Genomic DNA, 27,990 nt, shown 5'->3' on the forward strand with positions numbered 1-27,990 from the left:
CGGACATTTGTCAGTGTGGTGTCTCTGCTCTTAACTATTTTATCAAGATTTGTCATTGCTCTCCTCCCAAGAAGTAAATGTCTTCTGATTTCCTGGCTGCAGTAAGCGTCTGCAGTAATCTTTGCACCCAGAAATACAAAGTCTGTCACTGCCTCCACGTTTTCTCCCTCTATTTGCCAGTTACCAATCAAGCTGGTTGCCATAATCTTGGTTTTTTTGAGGTTTAACTGCAACCCAGCTTTTGCACTTTCTTCTTTCACCTTTGTCATAAGCCTCCTCAGCTCCTCCTCACTTTCAGCCATCAAAGTGGTGTCATCTGCATATCTGAGATTGTTATTGTTTCTTCCTGCGATTTTAACTCCAGCCTTGGATTCGTCAAGCCCAGCACGTCGCATGATGTGTTCTGCATACAAGTTGAATAGGCATGGTGAGAGTATACAACCCTGCCGTACTCCTTTCCCAATCTTAAACCAGTCCGTAGTTCCGTGATCTGTTCTTACCGTTGCTACTTGTTCGTTATACAGATTCCTCAGGAGGCAGACAAGATGACTTGGTATCCCCATACCACCAAGAACTTGCCACAGTTTGCTATGATCCATCTTGTCCCCAAACTTCCTAACCTCCCTACACATATGAATTTGAGTTCCATTAATTCCACAGAACCTTTCAGGAAAGGGGGGCAAATGGAGGGGGGAAATTAAGGGGGGAATTTGAGTTGGAGATAATGGAAAAGTCAAAAAGGAAAATAGAAATAAGCTTAGTGCATCTTTTTTAAAAAAGAAGAAAAATAAGGACAAAAGTGACATCTAGTGGGTGGTATAATTATAACAAAAAAAGAGAGTTTAAAATAAGGATGGTACAGAGTAGTACCTTTTTGAATATAAGAGGGGATGTGGGAAGATTGAAACAAACTTGAATATTCAAATTAATAACAGAGATGAAACTGGAAAAGATTCTCTTCCCCATAATAGTGAATAAACACATGGAAGTTCTAGCCCCAAGCAATATCATTTCAGTTCATCTATACCTGAGAAACCATTTCTGGAAACCAGAAATAGCAAATTTTTAGCCATTTTTTTCTAGCAAGCTCTAAACAAGAAGAATTTATCCCTATACAGCAGGGTTCTCCAACCTTCAATAGCACCCATGAAGGGGTCGCCAACTTAGTGGCCATGGGCACCCCAAAAAATACCCCTTTAAAAAATGTGTGTGTATATGGATTTGTATGAAATACATACAGCTTTCCAGCAATTATCCATAGGCTTCAACAAAAGCAGACTAAATATCCAAATAAGTATCCATTTGAAGGTGTTGCAGATATGCCACCTGCTCAAACATTGAAAGCATTGTAAAGTGTTTAGTCTTCCAGTGTTGTAACATCAATCTTTTAGTTAGGTACAGAGAATCCATTTATGCTGACTATTTGTTAATTTCCATGAAGCTAGTAAATAATTTAAAATAGCGCATGCATCAATAAATATTAAAAACTGTTCCATTACAAAATCTATCTGTGTAAAAACTTCCCCTCAAAAAGAAAGCAGTGACTGGACATGGACAAAACATATGTTTAAAAGAAGCATTAGCTGTATTGCACCTCCAGCAATTAGCTGATTTAGAAAATCCCTTATTAAAGACACTTTGCGGTGTCCTATAGACACAAAACAAAAGTGTTTGCTGAACGAGACACAGCCTAAGATCCACAGACATGGCAGGTAGATGTCAAAGTGGCAATCCACTGATTAGGCATTTTGTGGTGTGCCCACAGGAGTATTTCAAATTCCCAAATGTGCCCACAGGCCCAAAAAGGTTGGAGACCCCTGCGATACAGGTTCCTAAATAGGCAAGCAAAGTTCAGTATAAATTCCGGTGTCCTGGAACAAGGACATCCTTTGCAACAACATATGCCGCCCAATAATAGAATTCTCTGGGTGGCATATAACAGTAGGACTGGGTTCAGACAACACGATAACCAAGGGTGGTTAAATGGTCAACGTTACTTATTTAACCCACTGTGGGGTTTTGTGTTGTGTGGTGGGTGCTTTTTAACCAATGGGTGGTTTATTTGGTTGAAATAACCAACGCAAATAACCAATGCTGTGCAGAGTTGGCTATCTGAACCACCATTGGTTCTAGTGTTGTGTGGAGGGCGACGCTGGTTATTTCCTTGGCCACCGTTAGTTATTTTGTCAGCCACAGAGTCACAAGGTAAAAGTGGTCAAAGCCGCTCTAGTCCAGCTAGCAGGAGAGATTTTCATCAGCAATGGCTGATGGGATACCTGTGAGTGGACTGAAGTGGGGAGAGAGGCCAGAGATTGAGTGAGACAACTAGCATGGACTAATAGTCAACTCAACATTGATCCTAATCTACACCAGGATTGATTACTATCACATTGTGTGGAGAGTACCTTCTAGATAAACAACTGTCGAGTTGATTATTACCCCACTGTTGGCCATCATGATGTCCGAATGCAGACACTAAAATAAATTAACCTTTGAACAATCAATAACATAAAAGGCAACATTACAATTTCAGCAGCAGCAAGTAAAACTGTAAAATAAGGACTGCAGAATCACTAATAGTAGGTCTAAAATCCATCGAATTAAAAGTGCATAGATCTAAAATGCTTGGGAAAATAAAACGATCTTTGCCTTGTGCTGAAAGGCAAATAAGGAACGTGCCAGGGAAGACTCTGGCAAAGGTATTTCCTAACCAGAATGCCAGCACAAGAAAGGCTTTCCCCAGTAGTCATCTGTCACACTCACATGGCGGAGCTTCTGGAGCCCCGTACATTTTTAATGTTTAGTTCCTGTAAAGTCCTTGTCTTTCCCTTCATCAAAACAACCCTGTGATATAGCATGGATATTACAATTTAATAGACAGGGGAGCCCTATTTGGAAACTTTACTAACACATTCCCCCAATGTGTGAGTGGGGCTGTGGGAAGTAGCCATGACACTAATGTGGTGCACACCGACTAGCCTTCCCATTGGCATTTGAATGTGCAATGGGAACATCGGCAGGGATGGGGTCTTTGTGCATACAAAGGGTTCCAAGCAATTTGGAATCCTGTGTGACTGGACTCCCTGATTGCATGGAAGCTGTCACACATTCAGCTGTAGGCATGAAGGCATCATCCCTGAAGATATTTGTGCTGTACACATGGACATCAGTGAGCATGGTGCTTGGCACAGCCCCACTCCCTACTCAGGTGTTGCTGGAATACATGAGTAAAACTTCTGAATAGGGCTGAAAGGCAATGACTTGGGTCCATGACACAGCAGCAATTCAGCCCAGTCCAGCTGTCTAGCTATTGTGCCATAATGGACATCTATAATACAATTATTTTCTGACAATTCAGAGAATAATAATTTTACCGACAAGAAACAGAACTATGCTGAATGTTCTCCAGTTCTGATTTTTGGATTGAAAATGACTTCTTTTCTCTCCCCACATTTTTTTCCTTTCTTTCTTTTTTCTTTGCATGAATATTCACTTTTTTTCCTCACTGCTGCTATGGCACAATTTCCCCCATATCATGGATTCCCTTTCCTTCTTCCCCATTCTTGAATTAGTCACTATTCATGATCTCAAGCCAAGAAGGTTCACATAGAGAATGCAATACAGTTACACTACTGTGCAGCCAATCTGATCTGGCTATATGATGACAACACTGGAAGTAAGAGAATGCCAAGTGGGCCTAAGAGCAATGGAGGACAATGTAAACAAATAAGTGAACACTTTTGTATAGTGTGCTGAAAAATGCTGGAAAAGGGAGGGCTGCACATATAAATCGGAGACTATATTATAGCTCTTGTTATCATCAGAAAATACTTCCATGAACACTTGCAATATTAACTCTTCTGATTATCTCCTACCAGCCTCTATTATTCCTTGAAGCTTCTCAGCAGTGGCACGGAAGCCACTGCTTCTCATGGTGGTCATTAAAGTCCGATAAGCGCCTCTTCGCCCGTGGTTTTGGTACCAAGCACCTAACAGTTTTATTTTCTGCTCAGCGGCATCCTGGGGATTATTATAGGTGATTTCTTCTATGCAATTGCTTGACACATCCAGTTTACGAACAAGTGACCTGATGTCTCGTACGTTCATCTCTTGTGCAATGTCAGGAATGAAAGGGCTCAAGTCAATGTCTGAAAAGGAAAAATTGGGGAAACGTATGAAATGATAATTATTAATTATATAGAAATAGGTTGTCCTCAATTTTACAGTAATTTATAGCAGGCCTAAGCAAAACCACAAAGAATTTGCCAGGTGTGATAGGGTGACCATATGACCAGATTTGCCTGGATTTGTCCAGGTTTTTGATGGCAAATCCGGGAGGGGGAGGGGAAATCCGAATTCAAAGAGCAGCTCTAATGGGAATTAACAAAAATGCTTATAACTCCGTCATTTTTAAAGATAAAGAGATGAAACTTTGCACCATGAAAGGATTTAGGTAGAGCTTTAGCCACACCAAATTTGAAACAGATCTGTTCATCCATTGATTTTTTAGGATTTTTTTTTTAAAAATGAGGTTTTAAAATTATTATTTTTTAAACTGTCATTTTTAAAGATAAAGAGCTGAAAGTTGGCACCATGATAGCTTTTAGGTAGAGCTTTAGCCATACCAAATTTGAAACAGATCTGGGGCCAGTAGCAAACCCTGTTAACGACAACAGCAGCTTGCAATAAGTGAAGATACAGTCAGAAAAGATATTTGAGGGAAGGGGAGAATGTAACACACAGAGTATAGCAAAAGCTTCAAAGTACAGCAAAACCTACAAAAGTAGGAGTGAGTGAAGTTAATTTCAGATACATTGAATCTCTCACTTGTTCTTTATTTCAGTGATTTTAACATTAAGATGTTATGTGGAACAGATTTGTCTTAAATGTGTGCTGTAAAATCAGACATGTGACCAAGGCTATGTTCGGGTGGGCACGCCCCCTTGGTACTAGACACGCCCCCTTGGGGGCGACCATGTTGTTCTCCTTTTTGGTTTCCAAAATATGGTCACCCTAGTGGAGAAGTCTCCTATTCTTGTATGGTAGGTGAAATTTTATGTGGTGCATTTCCCCTACTACACTGTTGCTGTGATGGGAGAAGAAATTACAGCTGGCAGAATTTTCCATGCAACACTTAGAGGTATGAAAAAGTCATCTCCTGGCAACCCTGTTTCCAAAAGCCGGTTCAAATATGCATTCTCGTATATGCTAAGGCCTTCTCATTTGACCCTCCCACTGATGGTGTTAAATGGGGAAGTTACATTTGTTTGGAAGGACCCCCTGTAAAGAATGTATTTCCTCTGAGGTGGTAACTTTTTACACAGGATGGGGTAACTGTAAAGCAACAATTGGTTCTTTCATGCTTTTCAAAACAATTGGGAGGCTGTTACAATTACATGGATCTCCTATGTAACATCTAGCTTGGGGGTGAGCAATGTCTGGGGATTGGGGCAGGCACCCCTATCCCTGAAATTACCACCACAATGGCTACTGAATTTGCTGTGATTCTGCAAGGAAGAAAGGTGCGTGTGTGTGTGTGTTCTCCTTATTTGCAGGCAGAGTCATGTTCCTGGGAGGCTTCGGGAAGTGTGATTCCGCTTGCAAACCAGACATGCGTTCCCCGCAAGCCTTGTTTCCTTACAAAACTGCTGCCTTTTTTCTGCCACTGTGGCAAATCTAGCAGCAATGGGGTAGGGGGCACAAAAACAGCAAATGGTAGGGGCTGCATGTGGGCCATGTTTAGCTTATTAAAATCTATCTTCCTAAAAACAGTTCAAGGGAGCGCACAACATTTTGCTAAAAACCAGTAAGAGAAAACTCAAAACACTATCAAAACAGCAAGGGGGAAAGCATATTCTCTTAAAGCAGCACCAAAAATAACTGTTTAAAGCAGGACTGGCAAGTGTCTTAACTAAAGGCCTTTCTAAAAAGAAGTTCTTCATAATCATACAGCAGAAGGCCATTAGAGAGGGGGAAGAGAGGCCTCCCTTGGGACGGAGCTCCAGAGCCCAGTGATCCTGAGGTGGCTACTATGGAAATGGACTTCTCGCTAGTCCCAATAAGGCGGACCGTTGGGCTTGATGGAACATACAGCTTGGGCCTCTGTTGACATTCATATGGGATATGTGGTAGGTGGTCCTTCAGATGACCTGTTTCAAATTGTAAAGGGCTTGAATAGCATTACCAGCACTTTAAATTGGGGCCAGAAATAAATTGGCCACCAATGCAGCTGTTTCAACTAGGCATGTGCTCCGCTCCGATTAGGAGCGGAGAAGCAGTAGCGGATTGGCCTGCTCCGCCTTACCCAGAGGCGGAGTAGAAGCAGACCGCGGACCCCTAGAAGCAAGGCGAAGAGAAGCGGCCATTTTTCGGAGCTCCTATTTCAGGCAGACCGCTCCGATCGCCATCTTGAAAACATTTCGCCATAGGATTGCATTGCGGGAAATAATTGCGGATAACTGGGTTGTTTTTGAAGCTATCGTTCTGGAAATTCTTGTGCACAGAGAGTCGTGGATGGGGGTCATTTTGAGACTACTCTCACCTCTCTACGTCGTGTGGGTCGCGTGCTAGAATTTTTTAAAAATCGGGTCAACAAACGGTTTGGTTTTTTTATATATTTTTGAAGCGATGACAGGCACATTCAACTCCCAATCCTGATGAGAATTGATCTCCTCATGAAGCATCCTCCAATCCCAGCGTTCGGGGGGGGGACTAAGGCAGAGTCATCCTGAGATCTTTGAGCTCTCAGCGTCTTGTGGGTTTAGCGTTCGTTGGGAGAGGATCTACTTAGCTAGCTGCTGCTGTGTACTTTGGAGATAGATTAGGATTTTAGCTTGGCGGTGTGTTTGTTTGCTTCTTTCTGACTTTTTGCTTAGTTTGCTCTGTGTTTTTCCCTTACTTTGATTTAATATAAACTTTATTTTTAAATTTTGGAGTGTGTGTTTGTTTGTTTGGTTCGTTTCCCCCCTCCCCTCTCTTAAAGCCTGATTGCGTGCACTGCTTTTGTGAAGTGCAACAGCCACAGATTGAGCATTTTGGGGAAAGCATACACACACTTCTTGTCCCATTTCCCTACATTTAGTAATATTCTTAAACATATTATTATATTCTTATACATGGACACATGGATAAGCTATCATGGTGCCGAGTTTGAGGTTTCTAACGTGCAAATTGACGGAGCTATCCCAAGGGGTCTGAATGGGGTGCCCGATTTTCAAAAATTCGCCAAAAATCAGGGGATGATGGGATTTGCTTGAAACTTGGCGTGCGTGTGGACACGTGGATAAGCTTTCATGGTGTCGAGTTTGAGGTTTCTAACTTGAACAGAAAAAACGTTGCATAATTTTTTAGCTTTCAATGCAACCCTATGGGGGAAAAAACGGAGCTCCGATCCGGGTCCGGAGCTCCGAGCGGAGCGGAGCGGAAGTGGGTGGAGCGGGGGCAGGGCGAAGCGGCCCGCTCCGAAAATGGCAGATCTGCAAGTGAAGCGGAGCGGGGGGTCCGTGCACACCCCTAGTTTCAACATACACTGAACAAAGAAGCTCCACTTAATATCCTGGCTGATGCATACTGGACCAAACTGAAGTTTCCAGACACTTTTCAAAGGCAGTTCCATGCAAAATGCATGGCAGTAGTCCAAATGTGAGGTAACTAAGGTGTTGCCATGGCTAGACCTGAATCCAGGCCCCAAGACTACATACATTGTAAAATTATTATTTTTATATACCTGGATAGAGACGCTCCATTTCCTAAAAGGACAGAGAATGCAAAATTATTAATGGAAACCACACAGGCAAACGATGTAATTTCTCTTTACAAGACTCAGTGTTGGTGCAAACTCCCAGTAGAAAACACTAGTTGTTATTAGAAGGCAAAATATTCTACACTCTTTTGCTCAAGAAGAGATACAGTAAACTGCATACTGTACTTGTGATGGAGCTACCACCAAATACAGCATCCTCATGTTGAGTTTCCTCTCGCTCCTCTGTCAATGCCAAGAGGAGATAACATATGTGTTGATGTCCTGACACTGCCTAGCACAGTACATGCTGGGATAATTCACTTGATACAAAAGTAGTCCCAAATTCACAGCAACTTGAAAGGGTTACCAACTGCACATTATCTTGTTGATATCAAAGGAATTTAAATGAGCGTATGTATGCATTAGCTGGCACCCATTAGAGATAACCAAGTGACGAAGAATGTTCCATTTGATTGTTCCATCTTCTAACCAAACAGATTTTCAGTTTGTAATGTGGACTGTAATTAGAAGATTGACACATCTGCAAAATGAATCTAATCAGTGAACCACTTTGCCATGAACCAGCTGTAATATGTTTTGAATTCACTACATACTCAGGGATCAATTGGTGGTCATGAGAACTGGCCCAAATAGGCCAGCAGAGACCAGGCTATCTCTAGCATGTACTGTAGTTGCTATCGCAAGCATAAACAATGTTGTTGTTCTTCTTGTTTTCATTGTCTAAGATTGACAGTACACTTCTGTTGCTTTCTCTGTTTCCTTTATCATGATTTTTATTTATTTATTTATTTAAAATATGGGTAGGATGCTTTTAAGGCCAAGAATCCTCCCAAGGTGATACACTCAATAAAATCCCATACAATAAAAACTCATGCAGTGAAACCCAGCAAAAATTAATAAAGTCAACAAACGCTAGCGATAAAATATCTAGTCCAGATGGTAGTAAAATTTAAAACACAATCTAAAACACACACACAAAGAAGAAATAATTTTCTTTGGATTATTTCATGAACTTTATTCATACTAAAAATGATACTCACAATTAACGGTTCTGCATTGTTATTTCCAGTTTGGTTCTCTGTATTCTTCTGTTTTTTTCTAACTGCAGTGAGAAAGAAATAGAAAGATTTACTAGCTAGATGTAAAATAATAGGAGTGGCATATTAGAAGTAGTCCTAGAATTCTACATCACCCAGTGTCTATGGAAATATCACTGAAAATGTCAACCCAGTGTATTATTGCTGTGAAAAGGGCAAATTCCATGTTGGGCATTATTAAAAAAAAAGTTTGAAAATATATCTGTCAACATCATACTGCCCTTATGTAACTCTATGGTGCACTCACAGATTTTTTCAGGTCCCTCTCATGATGTCGCCTGCCTCCCGTGCACCTCCTGCCCCTTCTCACCTTCTTCGCACTACAAAAAACAGCCCAGTAAGTCAGACTTATTTTTAAAGACAGAAGTTGCCACTGTCTCCTGCTCTGTGCAGGAAAAGCAGTGCAATCAGAATGGCCCACGGAATCAGCCACAAGCACGTTGTTTACTTCCTCTTTCAAAAGAGGAAGTAATGAAGGACAAACGCGCAGGCAGAGAAGTGATGGTAAGCAAACTCGATTTCCCCCTGTGTGATGACGCTCATTGGGGAGCTGGAAAAGGTGCAGAGAAGGGCAACTAAAATGATGAAGGGACTGCAGCTTCTCATGAGGAAAGGTTACTTAGTTTAGAAAAAGGGTAAGTTCCAGGAGAAATGATAGAGGTGCACAAAATTATGCATGGTGTAGAGAAAGTGTTTCTCTTTCTCCTATAATACTAGACCACAATGTCATGCCATAAAGCTGAATGGTGGGAGACTCCGGCTAGATAAAAGTAAGATTCTCCCCTCATATGTTGCAGAGTTAAACTATGGAATTCACTACGCAAGATGTAGTGATGGCCATTACACTAGATGCCTTTAAAGGGGATTAGACAAATGCATGGAGGATAAGGCTATCAATGCCTAGTTAGTCACAGTGGCTATATATTGCCTCCAGTATGATAGGCAGAATGCCCTTGTATACCAATTGCTGGGGAACATGACTGAGATGGTGCTATTGCCGTCATGTCCTACTTCTGGGTTAGCTACTGTGTGAAAAGAATGCTGGACTAGGTGAGCCTTTGATATGATTCGGCAGGGCTGTTGTTCTTGCCCACGTTGTGTGATACATGCAGCAATTAAACATAAAACTCCATTATTCAGTCAAAATTCCTAAGAATTTCAGTTTTGTAATAGCAGTCTATCCCTGTACATAACACCAGGGATGTCCATTAAGTTAATCCAGGGGAGAAAAGCTATATTTTACATCAACCTAGAATCTTCATGTGCCAAGCATTTTATAATTGCCTTCATATTTACTTAAAGAGGACCTTCAAAAATCTTTTGATGCCATTCCATGTCCTGTGGGCAATTGTCGTATGTAATAATACTAGCCAAGTTTGACTTGGTATATATTGCAGCAAACCTAGATACATATTAAAATGAAATAGATAAATTAATTGACTATTTGTCAAAGTCTGAATAGGTTTTTTAAAATAGTAATATCATTTTCAGTCCTCAGGGGTATGGAAAGTTTGTAGTCAAATATCTCAAATTGCCCAATGATTACAGGATAGCATCAACCAAGTTTTGAATATACGCATCAAGAACGTCTCTACAAGCAGCTCTACATTTTTTAAAAAACACACACACCACCCAGCCGCTTTCTGCTTCCATTTTCGTCCCGGGATTGCAATTGGCTTGTTACACAGGCAGCCACGTGACTTAAATGGAATACTTCCTATCTCTGCCTTGAGTTTGAACTTCCATTCAAATCAATAAAACAGTGCCACCTGGTGACAGAATTATAGCGCACCACTTCCAATACACTGCCAGATTTATTTTCTAAAGCTCATTATTTCTGTGTTTATTTCTGTGTTTTCTGACAGCAGGAAAAGGGGGGCAGGAGGGCAGGAGTCATCCTGCCTGCTGACAACATTTTGAAACCAACCCACAAACTTCTGTGAGTGGCCAGTCAGGAGCGTGCTATAGTTGCTGTGAAAGTAATTACAAAATGCTTGGCATCTGTCTTTAAGCATGCATTCCAGATCGCCAGTTTTAAAAAATAAAGTTTAGAACATAGTGTGGTTTAAGAAAAAGGCCACAAACTTACAACATATTACAACCACCACAATGATCAGCAGCATCACGATGAGAACAATGGTTGGAATTAACCAGGATAGTAGTGAATTATCGGTTTTAGCTTTCCATTAAGCAGACCATTGTAAAGTTCCATAGAAGATAATGGAGAGAGAGAGATGATAAATAAACATTCCAAATCCACATGTGCCACACAGCTGTTTTCTATTTGATGAGATTAAACCAAAGCCATTCTTGGTACAAGTGCAGACATATACAACAGAGCCAAATGGAATACAATTGAGAGCCTATTCACATTAGTCTTTCTGAGAAACTGTCATTTTTCATTAACCCATACTGACTTCCAGTTGTGCTCCCAAAGGCCAACCCAGTTACACACTTGCTGTTATTCTGTTGCGCACCCACCCATGAACCCGCAGAAGGGTTACTGGCAAATGCTTGCAAGCCCTCAAGGGGATCAACAAGCATTCACTAGTAACACTTTTGGTGTGTCATCACTTACTAGTCCTCAGCACCTGCTACCTGTTCTGCATCTTCCATTGAGAGAAAAAAAGCCTTCGATTAAGGGAAGTGGTAGCATGCAATGGAGAGCTCTGTTGCAGAGGGTGACCATATGGAAAGGAGGACAGGGCTCCTGTATCTTTAACAGTTGCACAGAAAAGGGAATTTCGGCCGGTATCAGTTGTAGGCATGCAGCACCTGGTGTTCAGAGGAGGGCAACCAGGATGATCAGGGGTCTGGAAACAAAGCCCTATGAAGAGAGACTGAAAGAACTGGGCATCTTTAGCCTGGAGAAGAGAAGATTGAGGGGGAGACATGATAGCACTCTTCAAATACTTAACAGGTTGTCACACAGAGGAGGGCCAGGATCTCTTCTCGATCCTCCCAGAGAACACGGAATAACGGGTTCTAGTTACAGGAAGCCAGATTCCAGCTGGACATCAGGAAAAACTTCCTGACTGTTAGAGCAGTACGACAATGGAACCAGTTACCTAGGGAGGTTGTGGGCTCTCCCACACTAGAGGCCTTCAAGAGGCAGCTGGACAACCATCTGTCAGGGATGCTTTAGGGTGGATTCCTGCATTGAGCAGGGGGTTGGACTTGATGGCCTTATAGGCCCCTTCCAACTCTACTATTCTATGATTCTATGAAATTTCCTCTTCATCGCAACAGGAGCTGCAGGAGCCCTGCCCACTTGACCAGATACAAAAGAAGGCAGGGCTCCTGCAGCTTTCACTGTTGCGATGAAGAGGGCATTTCACCAAGTGACACCTGCTGAAATTCACTTTCCTATACAACTGGAGCCCTATCTTTTCCAGCCAGTGGAGAGGCAAAAGAGCAAGGGTGTTTGCAACTGAGAGCAGGACTGCCTAAACTTCTGTCACCCTGTGACAGGGTGACCCTTCCCTTCTCAAGGCCGGCCCTTTTTTCCTTTCCTTGTGGGTAGCAGCTCATGGAGGCCTGGCTGGGTGTGAACACTTGAAGTGGAGGGCCTGGTCGTAGTGCGCTGTGCCCAGCTCCATTTGGCTCTCCTTTGTTTAAGTAGTCCTGCTCTCAGTTGCAAACACCCTTGCTATGAACCATCATCCCTAATATCATGTGAAGAATGAAAATAAATAGCCTGCTTTCCTGAGGAAGGAAATGTGTTTCGAAGAAAAAGGTCAATAATGATGACTAAGCAGAAACTCAGAGGCTTAAGAAGTTATATTAATGCATTAGAAATAGTGTGCCAGTGTGTGTGTGTGGTGGTGGTGGTGGAGGGTTGGACTGGGACTTGGGAAATCCTAGTCCCCACACGCCCATAAAGTTCATGGGGTGACTTTCGGTCAGTCACTGACTTTCAGCATAATCTACCTCACCGGGCTGTTGTGAGGATAAAATGGAAAGGAGGAAAGAAGGTGGGATATAAATGTAACAATAAATAAATACATAACAAATAGTTGCTAGAGAAAAACTATTGTCTCTCTCAAACAACTAAATATCCGGATCTCTCCCCCACCCTGCCACAAAAACTTTGTACCAGATTTTATTTTTGATTTAATTACTTATGTATTTTACATTTATATCCTGCCTTGTTTTCCTCCAAGGAACCCAAGGTGGCTTACATAAACCACCTCCTCTCCATTTTATCCTCACAATAAACCTAGGAGATAGACTGGGCTGAGAATCTATGACTGGCCCAAAGTTACCCAGTGAGCTTCATGGCTGAATGGGGAATAGAAACTGAACCTCCAAAGTCCCAACCCAACAGTCTAACCACTACATCACACAGGCTCTCTTGATGCCGAGCTCTCACAGTTTCCCATTTATAGCTAAACAGAATCTCTCAGTTCAGAGGCCAGGATCAGGCCCCCAAGTTGTGAGTGCCAACATGAGTGGAGTCAAAATGGGCAGACAAGAAACAAGACTGATGTATCCACATGCTTGGGGGAACTCTCAAGTTTCTAGATGCACTTTTTTTTAAAAGGAAAATCTTTTAAAGGGTTGTGTGTGTTTTTTTTAAAAAAGGGCAACTTCCACTAAAAAAAATCACAAGAGCACCCCATCCCAATGCAGACTGAGCATACTCAGTAGCTGTAGAATGTTACGTGTCTGCTGGAAGAGAAAAACAGAAAACTGGGTGTAGAGGAGAATGGAATAGAGTCCCCTGGAGGAGTGTATGGCTGGCACCCTAATCAGAACTCCTGTTAGGAGATGAAGGTACACTGCAAGATTTTGTTGCAGCCTGTGGTAGCAACAGCATGGGTAAACGTTATGGGCTAGAACAATTGTATGAACTGGACCTCCTATAGGTCCAAATCCAGCTCTTACACTGCTTGAGGTATCTCTTAGAATAAAATGAAAGATTTTGAAAGTTACCTTTACATTTGGTGTTTTCAGTTTGGCTGCAGTCTTTTACAATGCCATTTTCACATCTATGAATTTTTGGGGGGAAATAATGGAAAGATTAGATTGTTGAACAGAGACTGGTCTGCCCTCTAATGCATCCAAAGTTAACAAAAATATGATGTAATACTGGTGCAGATGCCCTAAGAAATGCTGGTACGGAGAACTGAGATGGGGGAAGGGGAATGGGTGAAGACCTGTCACCAAAGAATGAACCTATATTCAATCCCCATAGAGCACGCAGCTGTGCTCAGCTTTCAGTCCAGCTTTAACCAGCAAATGAAAAAAAAATCCATTTATCCCTGAATAAGGAGACTATTAATAATAATCGCTCTTCACTTTGGTTTGCTGTCATTTAAAAGACTAGCGGTTTTTAAGGTTTCTAACAAATATTACCTATCTGTTCCTGAGGAAAGCCTTTACAGATGCCATCTGCCTATTTGAACGGAAGGTATTTCCACATTCCTGTAAATCAGAGACTGTGCATCTGTGGAAATAGTTGTGTGGAGGACCTAGTGAACTATTTATTGTGCTGTTCATTGTATGCTGATGGGGGGCAGAGGGCAGAATCACATTTCATTACTGTAGTTCTTCTTCCTGTTTCTCTTCCGCATTTATTACACGAGGAACAGCGATCACATGGCCCATACAGTTCAATGGGAACAGTGCCCTCTAGTGGGAATTTGATAGCACAATTTTGCCTGTACATGGCAGGAAATCCTGAGGAATCCTGATTTATTTCAGAAGAGTCGAGTTTTCTGTGGCTTAATTTATAGCGCTATAACCAGGAAATGGAGCATAGGATGCTCAGGAGGCTTACAGCATCATCAAAATGACCCACCAACATCTGTGAGTGGCCAGTCATGAGCATGCTATAAAAGGCTCATTTAAAAAAGCTTCAAGAGAGTGTTTTGAACATCTATTTTTAGTACATTCCACTTTCATGTGCTTCTGTCCATAATTCCATTGCATTCCATTTCTGCATTTAAAAATCATCTTTCCAAATACGTATTTAAAAAGTGTATTTTCTCCCCCAAAATACATATTCATGTGTGCAGTTTTCTCACAAAATATGTACTTATACTCATATTTTATTACATTTAAACTGCAGAGACCTGTGTTTCAACATGCAGAGAAACCTGATAGGTTGCCAAGCAGCAATCCACACATTAGAATAGAAGTGTGAAGAATCAGGTCATTTTGCAAATTTTGTAGGGATCTGCAAAGTTCTGATTTCTCAAGAATCCCTAAAACAAGATGAGAAAGGCTCAGTTTATGCCATTAGGAAAAAGTGCTTTCCCTTTATCAAACTTTAGGAGGGGCTGTTTCCAATACACAGAGTTAGCATTCTCATTCCAAAAACATCCCAATACATGGTGACTGGCAATATTTATATTCACAGAGATAAATAACACCTCCTAGTGGTTCGAAAGGATGGTGCATTTTCTCCTTCTCTCTCTCAATGGGAAGGTTAGACTGAATCAATATCTCCTGGTCTATCTCCTGCTTACACTCCCTTCCAGATGTATTCATCTAATGATCCTTCCACAAATAATAATCCATGATTGTCACAGTGCTTTTGATTAGCACTGGGTTGCAGTCATGTGAACACAGGGTTCAAGGAAGGTCGGTGGGTCTCATTTCTGGTCACACATATTGTAGCGATGCAAGGGCATTACATGATGTTTTTCCTTCTGGCTCCACTTTTGACACTGCAACTAGCCATGCTTTCTGTGCTAGGCAAAGGCAATTAAGAAAAGGAACGACTAGGCCCTACTCCTGCTAAACATACACAGCTACTCATATCTCAGTGATTACAATGCCATCCATCACCACCTACTTCTGGACTTGCTGGAGCTTGCAGTTTCAGCTGGTTCCTTGGGTTGCAACAGCCAGCACTAGCTTGCTGGTGCACCAGCAGTCATTCTTGCCTAGTTCAGCAGCAGCTTTTGATACTACCCAATTATCAGAACTGTGTATTTCCAGCTTTAATTGTCAAGACTGTGTGCAAGCTCTAGGCTCTGTGTTTGTGTCTCTACAATTTGTATTGCTGTTCAGATATTTGAACAACTAAACAAGAGTATAAATATGAACAACAGGGAGTTGTTCATTTTCAACCCACATGCAATCTGCCCCTGCACATGTTTCAATGGATTCTGCTGCTATCCCTATGTGTCATCAAAGAAATGGATACTATGGATGACAGGATAAAGTTAGCTCAGAGTCTGAAAGAATAGTAAGGGATGCTTCTAAAACCATCTCAATTGGGAGCAGATTCAAAGGTTCAAATTTATCTATTTATTTATTACACCCCATAGCCGAAGCTCTCTGGGTGGTTTACAAAAGTTTAAAACAATGAACATTAAAAACAAATATACAAAAATTTTAAAGCATCAAAAGCATAAAAACAATATCGATTTAAAAACATGTGAGATGTGATACAGGAATGCATTGGGTCCTCTGTCCAGCCCCCAATTTTTCACTCAAACTCGCACTTCATCCTTACCCTTAGTAAATGCACAGGAAACTTACTTATCGCATGGATTACAGTGATCACATGGCTTAGTAGAAGTGCAAAAAAAGCTGGGCATACACCTGCATTTTACATTCTGAGTGGTGATACAAGGACTCTCAACTTCCATACCTAAAATAAATCGAAACATTTCATGAAATTGTTTTTAAAAGAAACAATTTATTTATTTAATTTCTATACCACCCAATAGCCGAAGCTCTCTGGGTGGTTCACAAATATTAAAACCATGAAGACTACAACAGGCGGCTTCTGATGACTCAGAAGCATAAATCAGCCTTCCCCAGCCGTTTCCCCTCCAGATATTTTGGAATATAATTCCAGTATTCCTGAACATTGGCCATGCTGGCTGGGGCTGATGGGAGTTGAAATCCAAAACATCTGGAGGGCACCAGACTGGGGAAGGCTGCACCAGATGACCCCCCAAGAGGAAATTAACACTCTTCATGTTCCAGAAGGTTTACCACACAGAAGAGAACAAAAACTTGTTGTCTGCTGCCCCAAAGGGCAGGACTGGATCTAATGGACCTAAGTTCCAGGAGGGTGGATTTCAATTGAACATTAGGAGAAAGATCTTGACAGTTTGAGGAACATGGGTGGGAGGATGCTGTTGCACCATGTCCTGCTTTGTTGCTCCCTGGCCAACAGCTGCTTGGCCACTGTGCGAACAGAGTGATGGACTAGATGGACCCTTGGTCTGATCCAGCATGGCACTTCTTCTGTTCTGAACAGTGGAACCAATTACTTAGAGAAGGGACAGGCAACTTGTGGCCCTCAAGACGTTTTGCCAACAACTCCCATCAGTTCTAGCCAGTGGTGAGGGATGAGATGTTGTAGGACAAGACATTTGGCGGGCCACAAATTGCCCACGCCTGACCTAGCGGGGAGATGGGCTCTCCCACACCGGACAGCCATGTGGTGGGGATGTTCTAGCTCTGAATCTCCTGCATTCAGCAGGGTGTTGGGCTAAATGACCACAACGCCACCTCCAAGTCTATGCTTCTCTGATTCTGAGCATTCTTGTGGCTGCATGAAACTCAAGGAGGTTGAACATGTATTTAAGTGCCTTAAGCTCAACTGATGCAAATCAGGATACAAGCATGTTCTTCTTTCTCTACAATGCACCCAGTGTCTTCTGTTTTTCTGGTTTTGCCTCTAGTCTACAGACAACAGCCAGAGATATAGAGGCAGGGAGCCTTGTAGACCTGACAGTATGCATAACTAGGTTCACCAGCTCAAGAGTTCAGACTAGCCATGCTACAAACATCTGCTCCATGGGCTACTTGTGGCACCCATGTTGCAGGTGGACCACCCATCTCTTAGGATAGAGTGGAAAACCTCAGGCCTGGGGGGCGGGGTTGGCCCTCCTTGAGTCCCAATCTGGACCTCCAGGATTCCCCAGATAGCCACACCCCTTCCCCAACCATTCACACACACACACCGCACCACCAATCATCGAGTGTTCTCCTAGCTTTTGTGCAGCTTTTTCCCATTTCTAAAGGCTGAAATGCCTCTCCCCAGGCTTAGGTACTGGCAGCAAGAGCTTTAAGGTAGAATGTGCTGGGGGGTTGGTTTTTTATTTTTGGGTATCTTGAGCCTCACCCCTTTACCTTTCACCTTGCTGATCACTGGAATGCACCCGGCAAGGACCTATATAAAATTGAATTTGGCCGTCAGGCTGAAAGATGCTCCTCACTTATCCTAAGCTTTCTTTAATGAAATGCATTTAAAATGCTTGTGAAAATACATTGATGTCATGACAAAACATTGCCGGTTGCAAAAATACCATGCTCTGTGTCACAAGTTCTGCACCTCAGACATTGGGTGTGATGATTGTAATGATCCATATACTCCTTGCCCACTTTGCAACTTTCACAAAGGGTCCTAGGATTGTCCTTTGTACAGCCAATGGTTTTAGCAAAAGAACCTGAAAAAAAAAATAAACACAAGGGTGAGGGTGGTATAACTTTCTTCAATGTCTCTCATTTCTGTTTTCTTATTTATTTATTCAATTGATAACCTGCTCATATGCAAGGTAGCCCGTTCCCCCTGGAAAAAAAAACACTCTGAAAAAATCCCTGTTTTCCCCCCGTAGTTTTGATATTTCCAGAAAATTTTACACCTCTAACTGATAAACACTCTCTAGAGCAGCCTCCCCCAACGTGGTGCCCTCCAGATGTTTTGGACTGGAACCTCAACAGTCCACACTAGGGCTGGCTGGAGTTGAAGGGCACCAGGTTGCCCAACCTGAAGGGCACCAGGTTGGGGAAGGGAGCTCTACAAAGGAGCAGTGAAGTCTGTGGGGAGTGTTTTTAGCAGTGGAAGAAGAAATGAGTGGGCCTGATGAGGTTTTAGGATTCTAGAGTAGCTTGGAGTACTCACTTTACTTTTCACATTGTTATCAGCAACTTTTTACATTAGATGACAATAAAACTGACCTGGCAAGGTGAACTAGCTGTTTCACTACTCATCAGTGCTACAACGCGTGGCAAGACTATTACCCTTCTCCAGCACTTAGTTACACTAGGGCAGGATCTACACTACTGCTTTAAGGCACTTTATAATAGTTTTGACAACTGTTGGGGCCCAGGACACACTCCATATACAGTTGACAAAACCATATGAAAAGGAGGACAGGGCTCCTGCATCTTTAACAGTTGCATAGAAAAGGGAATTTCAGCAGGTGTCATTTGTAAGCATGTAGCATCTGGTTTCTCTTCAGATCGTATAAATCTTTTTTTACTGATGATTATCTGTACGCCGCCCTGAGATCTTAATGATATAGGGTGGGATACAAATGTTTTAAATAAATAAATAAATTCCCTCTTCATCCCAACAGTTACAGCTGCAGGAGCCCTGCCCTCTTTTGTATCTGGTCACTCTAGCATAGTTCCTGCAGCTTTAACTGTTGTGATGAAGAGGGGATTTCACCAGGTGCTGCATGCCTACAAATGACACCCGCTGAAATTCCCTTTTCTATACAACTGTTAAAGATACAGGAGCCCTGTCCTCCTTTCCGTATGGTCACCCTATAGGAAGGGAAATGGGAGGGAAAATGAGGAAAATGACACCACCACCCTCATTTGTAGGGTGACCATATGAAAAGGAGGACAGGGCTCCTGTATCTTTAACAGTAATGTAGAAAAGGGAATTTCAGCAGGTGTCAATTGAAGAGGGTGAAATTCTCTCTTCATCAACACAGTTAAAGCTGCAGAAGCCCTGCCCTCTTTTGTATCTGGCCACTCTACTATAGCTAGTGTAGCTTTAAGTGTTGTGATGAAGAGGGAATTTCACCCTCTTCAATTGACACCTGCTGAAATTCCCTTTTCTACTTTACTGTTAAAGATACAGGAGCCCTGTCCTCCTTTTCATATGGTCACCCTACTCATTTGGGCTCTCCCCATTGACAACAATCTCTTCAGTTATCCTACGATAATACCTACCAGGTTCACAGGAGTTGCAACAGGTTCCATTGAACCAATATTGTGTGAATTGTCGACAGGCAGAAACTTGCCGCTTAGAAATAGATTTCACTCCAGCGACTTTATTGTATGTTCTGTGTGTCACAGGTACCGAATTGTTGTTGTGCAATGATCCAGCATCAATCAAGTCAAATGCCTATGACAGTGGTGGGAAAAGAATGCAAATACTGGTGTTCAATGCTTTTTGCCTTTGAGATGGTGGTATTGTAGTGTCACTGTCACTGACTTATCACTTACTGCATGGAAGCTCAGGGGGAAGCTAAGAACGTAAGAAGAGCCATGCTGGATCAGACCAAAGGTCTATCTAGTCCATTAACACAGCGACCAACCTTTGGGGAACCCACATGTTGGACATAAGTGAAATAGCACCTTTCTGGTCATTTCCCCAAGGAATGACCGGAAGGGTGCTATTCCCATAGGCATACTGCCTCTTCTAATGGAAGTAGCATGGAGCCACCATGAGCCTTTATTTATTTGTTACATTTCTATATTGCCCAATAGCCTCTCTGGGCAGTTCACAACAATTAAAACCACAAAATATGACATGATAAAACAATATAAAAGCTTACAAGTTTAAAACAATAGCATAAAACTAAAATGAAAAATACACACCAAAAGAAAACCTAGCAGCAGTGAAAAGATTTAAAATACAGTAACATTTAAAAACAAGAGAATCTGAACGACTAAAACGCCTGGGAAGATGAGGCCTTCACCTGGTGCTGAAAGGTCCAAAACATAGCTGCTAGGCAAGCCTCTCTGTGGAGCTCATCCCACAACTGGGAGGCCACAACAGAAAAGGCTCTTGCCTTTTCTTAGGAGTAGCCATTGAGAGCCTTATCCTCCATAATTTTGCCTAACCCCTGTTGATGCCTTCCAAATTGGTGGCCGTCACTCCATCTTGTGGTAGTGAGCCTGTGTGGCAGCAGCTGAGAGGGTGGGGGAATTGAGGAAATGGGTGTCAAAGTCAAGTTGCTGCCTAAATGATGGCTGCCTTGGCTTTGGGAACCAGGAATACCGGAAACTGCCTTATGCTGATTCAACCCACTGGTTCATGTAGGGTGTTGATGAACCTCTTTCAGACTGACAGCTGTATTCCATTTTGGAGAACCTTTTGGGGGGACACCTTCCAGGGGTAATGGTGGTGGTGGGGCTAAAGGCAAAGGGGGCAGGGGCCAAAATACCAGCATATTTTAGCTTAAAGCACTTACTGCCAGTAACTAAGCCTTAGCAAAGGTATTTCAACCTTTTAGAATGGGAAAACATCTGCACAAAAGCTGGGAAGCCACCAAATGGTCAGTGGTTGGGGAAAAGGGGGCTGAATTGGAACCCCAGGAGGGTCAGTCCTGGCCCTCAGCCCTGAGGTTCTGCACCTTTGGCCTTATTATTATTATTATTATTATTATTATTATTATTATTATTATTATTATTATTATTATCCCACCCTTTGTCCAATGCTGGACCTCAAGGAGGCATTACAGAATTTAAAAAATATACATTTAAAACCTTTAAATAGAAATACAAAGTTTAAAACATTTAAATATTTAAAATGACAATTTTAAAAGTCCTTGGCACAGACATGTCCCGATTATTCGCTAAAGACCTGCCAGAATAAAATGTCTTTGGCTGCCTCCTAAAGCACCTCAAGGAGGGAGCCAGTCCAGCATCCCTGGGAAGAGAGTTCCAGAGCACTGGAGCAGACACCGAGAAGGCCCGCTCCCGCGTTCTGAGGGACTGAGAGAAGGGCTTCCCCTGAAGATCTTAAAGCACGGGCAGGCTTGTAAGGGAGAATACGATTGTTCAGACCGGCTGTGGTTCATCAGGGTTTCAGGGCGGGGATTTCCCCAGCCCTACCTGGAGATGCCTGGGAATGAACCTGGGATTGCCACGTTGAGAGGGCTCCACCTTTAAAAGTGGCCTAACAAATGTTTTAGTGAAGAACTAAAAATTCTGCATGCAAAGCTTGCGCTCCACCATTAAGTTAACAGCCTTTCCCCACCAGAATTAGGTGAGAGGAGGGAAAGGTAGGCTGGATAAAAGAGATTCCTGTAGGTCTTGTACATGGCAGGAGGTCAGGAAAAATCACCTGGTGGGTGGTTCTGAGAACATCTTTGGCTACTAAGTAACATTAAGGTTAAAGTAGCAATCCTATCCATGCTGGCTGGGGAATGCTGGGAGTTACAGATTTTTTTTCCCTGCCTAAACATGCATAGGATTGCATGTTTAAGGAGAAGAGGACGAAGAGGACCACCTGGGTGAATGCTGTATGCCGCATCTCCATGCAGATACTAGAATAAGCTCAAGCAGGAAGTGGGGACTGAGGGGTGCTTTCACATTCATGAAGCAAACAACATTTTTCACGATGACAGAAAGTTCTATGATGTGTCAAGTATATTACAAATCGTGGGTCGCATAACTTACAGACTCTGCAGCAGGTTTGCAGTTCACCTAAGCAAGAAGAGAAGCCCTTCTTCACAAAAGACGTCTTGTGTACACTATTCTTCCCTTTAACAGCCCTTGATTGATTTTACCAATTTTAAAAATATTGTTTAATTTTTTAAAAAAGGATGTTCCATAGTTCACTGCATCCACATCAGTTATCTGGGAAGACAAGCCAGCACCCCCAAATGCTGCTACAGTGCTCAGACCCAGCCATCTGACCGTGTCTCAGGCATTCATCCGAGCACACGAGGGCTTAAAGTCAGTAGAGGGGTCAGGGCTGAGCACGTTGGCCCCACCTGCTACGTCTCTGGCCATGCCAGGCCTGCCCACCTTAGTTCAGACCTTGCCATGTGAAATTGGGAAGGCCTGAAAGGGAGCCCTACTTGCTGACTCTTGAATGCAACTAGAACTCTCCACACAATTGGGAATCCTCATAAGACAGCTTCTGTGATCACCAGAGGCATTCCTGTTTAGACCTTGCCTATTCCACACACCCCATTCTAGAAGGAGCCTGTGGCCATTTCTTTAGTCTTTGTTACAGCTAATCTCCTTAACAAAAGGAAGGGCCCTGGGGAATCTTAACAGGTTCAATGCTCTGCCCAGACATGCCTTGGGAAGCCAACACTAATAAAAAATCCATTCACAGAAAGCTGAAGGAATTGTCTCCATAGCTGATGTTCTCAAAGTTCAAAAATAGTCCCTTTTTGTTCAACAAGCTGCTTTCATTTGGGGGGGGGAGGAATGTGATGGATTTGTTCTCAAGCTAGAAAAATTAATGTTCCCCTGGAGATACCAACTTGCCAGGAAAATAATACCATCGTGTTCAAGTGAAGTAAGGGACTGCTGTAATTGATGGGATTTAGTTTTGTTTTTACAAAAATCCTTCATCCTTTCCCATGCAGGCCATATCCGTAACTTCTTCGCTTGTCAACCATTTCTCTGTTACATCTTTTTTAATAATTGGGTAATAATTGGGTAATTGCCTGTATTTTCCATTATATTCCTTTATGCAAAGGGACCTGAAAATTGCTTTTGTTTGGAAGTGAATGCTGGACATCAAGGTAAGAGGCCCAGAATATTTGACCTAGGCCGTGGCTAGACGAGGGAGGTGGAGGGGTAATCTCGCGATATGATGATCGCGAGATCCTCCCCCTTAGTCTACATGCAGCACACGATGTTCCAGGAGGACGGAAGACGTCATGGCCGCCCTTTTGTTTTTTTTGTTTTTAATTCAAGACGAACGCAGGAGCGTTCCTTCGCAAAGGTAATTTGAAAAGAACACACACACCTTGCGCTCCCCCCACCTCCGACGGGCTTGTCAGGAACTCCGTGCCCCATGCCTGGCTCCTGGCTTCTCATGGTTACTCACAAGGAGCCGGGACGAAACCGGAATGGCGGGCCACACCTCCCATGGTCTCAGGATCATCCCGAGATCGCAGGGAAAAACATGATTAAAGGGTAGGGTGATATCCTGGAGAAAGGGAGGCATCATCCCTCCCTACTCCCGGGATCCCCTGTGCATCATGTAGACGCACAGGGGTGATCCCCAGGATATCGCCCTGTGTAGACATGCCCCTAGAGACATGGGGGACAAAAAAGTGGGGGAAGCATCCATTGGAATCTTTTTTTTTAAGCCCCACATGGAGGGGACAATTTTTTGGAAGGGCAAGATTTAAAGTTTCCCTACCCATGTGGATGGTCCCAATCTGCATCAGGGCCCTGCATGCCTGCTTTAACATGCAAAGAAAGAGCAGTTCACCTGCATGTTATATATTTAACGCATTCTGTAGTTCGACTCTGAGAAACCAGTAACATCTGGAACACCTTATTTTGCAAGGCAAGCTTTCCTGTTTCTATTTTCCAATATCTTTGATTTTCAGACTATTTGTAATATATCTACCACATAACATTTGCTGTGGTGTGTGGAAACTGATTATGATGTGACACACTGTCCACATGCTTCTGAACAGTAATGGCTGACCTTCAGCATGTTCTATAAAATCACCTAATGAAGAGTCTTTTTACATTAGATTTTTATTGTGTGCTTGAGATTCTCACTCATGGTAGTTTGTAAATCCTTTATATAAAAACTTAAGAACCACGCTGAATCAGTCCAAGGGTCCATCTAGTCCTACACTCTGTTCACACAGTGGCCAATCAGCCGTCGACCAGGGATCCACAAGCAGGACACAAGTGCCACAGCACCATCCCACCCATATTCCCCAGCAACTGATGTACGTAGGCTTACTGCCTCTGCTACTGGAGGTAGCACATAGCTAACAGGACTAATAGCCATCGACAGCCTTCTTCCCCAGGAATTTAAGCCATCCAAATTGGTGGCCATCACTATGTCTTGTGGTATTGTGAATTCCATAGTTTGTTTAAGCATTTTGTGAAGTAGTATTTCCTTTTATCTGTCCTGAATCTTCCTCTAATCAGCTTCATGGGATGACCGCAGGTTCTAGTATTTTGAGAGGGAGATAAATGTTTCTCAATCCACTTTCTCCACACCATACATAATTTTGTACACCTGTTATGTACACCCTTACCCTCCTTTTTCCAAGCTAAACAATCAATTCCTTTTCTAAATATACCTAAAATGGAGTTTGTCGTTTTAACAGCAGCTGCACACTGAGTTTACATTTTCATTGATCTCTTCAGTACAACCCCAAGATCTTTTTCTTGGTTGGTCACCACTAGCTGAGATCCCATCGAATTATACTTGAAGTTGGGATTTTTTTTGCCCAACATGCATTACTTTACCATTTTAGTGGGTGGGGGTGTCTTTCTAACAAGTAAAATCTGATATATCACTGGTGGAATGGAACCTAGTATATTTCCATAATTTCATTGTACTACAATGCCACCTAGTGGATCTGTAATGGAGCCATTTAGAAAAGTAGAGGAAGACACACACATGCTCTGGAAAAAAAATGTGTAATCCAGCCGATCTTAATCCCATAAAGGCATAGATTGGCCCCATTCAGGCAACACTCTGGACTTTGTGGTTAACTTAACCATGTTCAGCTGTAGTTAATGCTAACCACATACGGAATGCTAGGAGATGACACAGTTAACCCTTTTGTGGTTAAGTTTTCCTTAACCACATATGGGTTAGTTGAGCACCTGAATCCTCCAATTGATTCACCCCATATCCCAGCAGTCCTAGTGCTAAGAGCCCTGGCAGCTGCACTTGCCATTTTAGTGCAGGCAGCAATCTCACCAGCCATTACTTAAATACCTTGGTCTATTTGGTGAGAGATTCCTGTGCTTTCTGCCTCACCATTCAAGTGCACGGCTGTAAATATGATCCACTGCTGTTTCAAATCGTAGGAGTTGTGTGGAGTCTATTTTTCCGCCAACAGCATGACAGCACCATTCCGCTCCCACGGACATTTTGGGAGGGTCAACCAGCACCAACTGATGGCGTTGGCCATTTTGAGAGGATCAGCAGTGGAGGAGTCCGGAGTAGAGATAGTGCCAGCAGCCTGAGCAAGTTAGGCTGCTCTATACTAACACCTCTATCATTTTGGCCCGTTAACCACAGGTGCATGTCAGAATTTTTCTGCTGCTAACCATGCTGCATAATGTGGTTGGTGAGGCTGACCACAATGTGGTTAACAGGTGTGCATGGTGAAGGAAAACGCATGTCAGACGACACTGTTAACCATAGCTAACCATTTCGGTCACCATTTTGTGGTTAAGCAGCATGGTTAACGGAATCATCTGAATGGGGCCATTAAAAGACTCATGTAGAAAGGCCCAGATTCTAGGTAGGACTGTGTTATTTCAAACTGGGTGTGTGTGCTTTTTTAAAATCCTTCCTCATGTGAAAAGGCCACTGCACACAGAAGAGCTAATATCTTGTCCCTGAGGCACTAGTTTATTGAAATGCAGGGACTTTTCCACATAGGGAGTATCCCCCACCTGAAGTCTTAAATAATAGACCAGAAACTTCTATTACGTAATTTTACGTGAGCACAAAATGACTCACAGAGACTTTCTGGTTAACCAGCTCAGTGGCATTATGTTCAGAGCTGACAGTTATCACACATCTTCTGCCTTTCTCCTCCTCCCTACCCTCAACGTCTTCTTGGAACTTCCCCATGATTAAATTGAAAAGGAAACTAACAAACCTTTAAAGGCTTGAATAGCTTTGAAAACCAAAGAAATGAACATGCATCATTTTAACTGAGAGCTTCTTGGTGCTTTTTTGAAAGGTATTTGTGCACAATGCAGAATAAAGCTGAAAGGCTAGTTCCACTGAAAATAATGCCCAACTTCCTGTTTATAGAAATTAACTCCGGATTACATCGCAAATCAGTTCAAAGAAAGTATATACTTTTGCCGCACCTGCCCGAGTTCTCTGAAAAATGGCCAAGAGATGGGTGTTGTTGTTGTTTTGGCGTGGTGGAAAATGCATAACCAGACATCAGGAAATTAAAGGAGTGCAGAGGCCAATCTCGTACAGGTCTACTCAAACATGTATTCATGTCTATACATGACCATTCAGTTCAATGGACTTACTCCCCGGTAAATGGGTTTAGGATTGCAGCTCTGGGAACTTTTAGGCCTGTGAGCCAAATCTAGCAGTGCAAGCTGGTGGGTCCAATGTCAGTGGGATGCTGAATCCGCCCAGGGTTTCAGTCAGAACCAGTCAGAACTCTAATGGAGCTATCCCAGGTGGATAGCTCCATCAGAGTTCTGACTGAAACCCAGAGCAGATTCACTGCCCCAATGACATCAGAGCCACCAGCCTCCACTGAAATCCAGGGATTCCCCAAATGGCTGCACCCACTTTCCCCTTTGACTTCTGCCCAAACTTCCTCCTCCTCCTCCTCCTCCGGCTTTGTTACCGGCACTAAGAGTTTGGAGCTCCAATATGCTGTTATTTATCTTATTTGTGGGCCTACAACAAAATTGAATGTGGTCCTCATGCTGACAGAGGTTCCCCACCCATTGTGTATAGGCTGCCTCAGATACTTTGTGAATTAACCATTTTAAAGTCTAAAAAAAGGTTTAAAATGTTTCTGGTCACAAGATTCTCTAGCTGCCTTCTCTCTAGGGTGACCATATGGAAAGAAGGACAGGGCTCCTGTGTCTTTAAGAGTTGCATAGAAAAGGGGAATTTCAGCAGGTGTCATTTGTAGGCACGCAGCACCTGGTGAAGTTTCCTCTTCATTACAACAGTTAAAACTGCAGGAGCCCTGCCCTCTTGACCAGATACAAAAGAAGGCAGGGATCCTGCAGCTTTAACTGTTGTGATGAAGAGGGAATTTAACCAGGGGCTGCAAATATACAAATGACGCCTGCTGAAATTCCCTTTTTTAATGCAAGGGTTAAAGATACAGGAGCCAGGAGCCCTGTCATCCTTTTCATTTGGTCACCCTGCCATATACAAGAAAAAAAATGAACCATTGATGTGTCAATTTCCCATACTGTTAAAAGCACCAACCAAATGAACAATTTCTGCTACAGCGGTGATACTCTCCGTTGCATTTCTTTCTTCCCACCTGCCCTGTTGCTTGCAGCTTACAGGACGACCTGTCAAAACAGCAAGCTGTCAGATCTGCCATGAAGAAGAATGCCCAAAGGCTAATGACAGGTCTCCCTATGATTGCAAGTAGGTAATGTGGATGCAAAAATACTTACAGGACATACAGTTAAGACGTAGAGAAAGAGCTTCGCACTCATGCTGCCTTCAAGCCGGCCCTTCCT

At 42.8% G+C, this 27,990-nt stretch overlaps 1 protein-coding gene across 1 annotated transcript; it reads right to left on the reverse strand.

The window, feature by feature from the left end:
- Nucleotides 1-386: 386 nt before the first annotated feature.
- Nucleotides 387-27,990, reverse strand: FAS (Fas cell surface death receptor). Its single transcript, XM_063133280.1, has 9 exons — nt 27,925-27,990; nt 19,795-19,969; nt 18,123-18,278; nt 16,354-16,465; nt 13,696-13,850; nt 10,949-11,038; nt 8,803-8,864; nt 7,727-7,748; nt 387-4,148 (listed from the first exon to the last, which is right to left on the reverse strand). The coding sequence occupies exons 1-9, from the start codon at nt 27,964-27,966 to the stop codon at nt 3,865-3,867; spliced, it is 1,098 nt and encodes a 365-aa protein (XP_062989350.1). The 5' UTR covers nt 27,967-27,990; the 3' UTR covers nt 387-3,864.

The sequence above is a fragment of the Elgaria multicarinata genome, chromosome 8, assembly GCF_023053635.1.
Source record: "Elgaria multicarinata webbii isolate HBS135686 ecotype San Diego chromosome 8, rElgMul1.1.pri, whole genome shotgun sequence".
NCBI lineage: Eukaryota > Metazoa > Chordata > Lepidosauria > Squamata > Anguidae > Elgaria > Elgaria multicarinata.